The sequence below is a fragment of the Halyomorpha halys genome, unplaced genomic scaffold, assembly GCF_000696795.3.
Source record: "Halyomorpha halys isolate HHAL.00 unplaced genomic scaffold, Hhal_1.1 Scaffold65.1, whole genome shotgun sequence".
NCBI classification, from domain to species: domain Eukaryota; kingdom Metazoa; phylum Arthropoda; class Insecta; order Hemiptera; family Pentatomidae; genus Halyomorpha; species Halyomorpha halys.
Genome location: NW_027109066.1, coordinates 167,102 through 169,538, shown reverse-complemented (window position 1 = coordinate 169,538; position 2,437 = coordinate 167,102). Strand labels below are relative to the sequence as shown.

At 30.7% G+C, this 2,437-nt stretch overlaps 1 protein-coding gene across 4 annotated transcripts in view; it reads right to left on the bottom strand.

The window, feature by feature from the left end:
* The window catches only part of Esp (Epidermal stripes and patches), a 158,328-nt gene that overhangs the window by 33,810 nt on the left and 122,081 nt on the right, over positions 1–2,437 (bottom strand). For all 4 annotated transcript variants that reach the window (XM_067047271.1, XM_067047274.1, XM_067047272.1 and 1 more), the window contains one exon: positions 692–887. In XM_067047271.1, the coding sequence (XP_066903372.1) occupies positions 692–887 (196 nt within the window). The remainder of the gene's footprint in view (positions 1–691; positions 888–2,437) is intronic.

Below are 2,437 nucleotides of genomic sequence, written 5' to 3'. Positions count from 1 at the left end.
ATTTATCATCCACGGTCAACTATCTCTCATAATAATGATAAAGTAATTAAACATAAATTAGAAATGATATAGAAATGAACAAATAATACACTTTAAAAAAATTTTATAAAATAAATAAATTTTAAATGAACAATTTAAGCGTCAGGTTTTGTCTAATAATATGTGTTCAGTGCGTTTGTGGGTGTATCTTTTTAGTAATGTTTTGTCTTAGTCTCTTAGTTTTTGTACGAAGGGATTGTAAGGAAAGGTAGTAAGAGAGAAAAAGTTTTACATCAGTAAGTATGGTACTTTTTAATCGTTGGGAGCTGTAAGCAGAGTTGGGCAACAATTAGTTATAGTTAAACTAATAGCTAAAATTGCCATGGATACAATATTTATTTATCAATGGTTCATTCTTGAATAAGGGTCGTATCCATGGTAACTATAGCTATTAGTTTTAACTATAGCTAATATTTGCCCATCTCTGGCTGGAAATCAGAAAACATAATCGAAATTCTGGTGAACTGAGGATAGTTGTTTACTAAGTATGTTGTTAAGGAAACAATGTAATTAATATAAAAACAAAAATTTTGATAGGTTGTCTCCTTGAAAATGACCTGAGGGCCAAAACATTGGATAATTTCTGAAAATAAAAGTTGAGGTATATTTGGATCAAAATTGTGTGTGTTAGTAAACAAATAAATTTATTTACCTAATCCAACAATGCCCATTATAAATTGTATCACACCACTTAGAAAACACAGAAGAATTCCATATTCTGCACCAAGACCATGCAATGTTTGGAAAGTCAGTATTGAACAAATAGCTGTTGGTCCCATTGGCACATCTTTACAACTTCCAAGAAAGATGTACATAAGGGCACCAAGAAAAGAGCCATACAGACCATACTAAAATAAAAGAATTAATTAATATGACAAATATAATAATATACATAAAAGTAAATAATAAATCTGAAAAAAATTAATTACTAGTGTACTAAACAAGCTACAGTGGAGGAAGATTCAAAAATTCTACTTATAATGTGATTATTACTGCTTCAACTAGATCATAACTGTCAAATTAAATTGGCTAAAAAGAAATAAAAACCCACAACAGATCCTCTTCAGTAGTTCAGGCACAACTTTACAATCATACTAATCTGTAGCATTCTGAGGTTACGTGAGTTTAGAAGTTCCCCCTGGCTGGGCTTGCTTTGTACACTAGCAACTAAATTTCTAAAACTATTCTTAGTATCCTTTTCACACTTCTAAGTATACTAACTTTGGTAACTTCAAGGTGTTTGTTCAAATTTTTCATAGATGAAAAAATCATAGCATAAATGTCAAATACTAAAGTTAATTCTCAAACATTAAAATACTTGCATTAAAGTATTTCTAGTAAACTAAAAATTTTGGGAGTTGCAGTTTTTTTTTTTTTTTTGTTTTTTTCTAACCTCCTATTTATTTATTTTTTAACAATTACAATTATATATTACTTAACCTAGGAAAAATTATATATACACATATTTACATTTTATCTTGTTTTGCCTGATGGCATTATAAGATGAGGAAAACATTGTCCGCTGAAGGCGGTTTGTACATGAGTGGCGTGATAGCCAGAGAGATAATAGAGAATGGGGAGGGGCCATTCCGGCTGGAAAAGGAGTTGTAGTGAGAGGAAATAGTGGATACAGCTCAACCTGGTGCAACCTAGTGGCTAAGACGTAAATCACGATTCAAGAAACAATTGTCTCGTATTAGTTTTTTGTAAATCATTTGAATTTGGTTATATAATCATGTGATATGTTGTTATATTTTTTAATACATTTCTTGAATGAATCAATAATGTGTAGTGACCCTGATGCTATTTACTAGACACCTCTATAACCTTTATGAATCACCTGGCGCTATCTAGCTTTCGACATGTGAACCAGTAGAATCATCACACAAACACATATATTAGTATAGTACACATCTGTACTATTTCTTGGAAATAATTGAATTGTACAAATGTAATAACAATTTCATATGTTATAATAAATGTATTATTTGAATCACTAAAGATTACAATAGAATCTTCTGATTTACTAAAAGCTAACGTCTTACAGGTAGCATCTCTCGATGACGTTTAACAACCCGGATTGTTGACTAAACACAAACTTGCCTAACCAAAGTGTTTTCCACCCTCGTAGCCAATGATGTACCGACCATTGAAATTTAGTGAAAAGACACTCTTTAGTTTTAGTTTTAGTTTTAGTTTTTAGTATGTAGGATAAAACTCAGAAAATGAAGTGTGCCCCAGCACCTCGTCTATTTAAGGATTATATAGATTCAACCAATTACAATCTCAACCTGTCCTTAGAATGGAGCACTGCTCCAGTAAAAAGACAATTGTAAATAAATATGTGTATATAAAATTTTAACAATAATAACAGTTTTCTATAGGGGCTAGGAAAAAA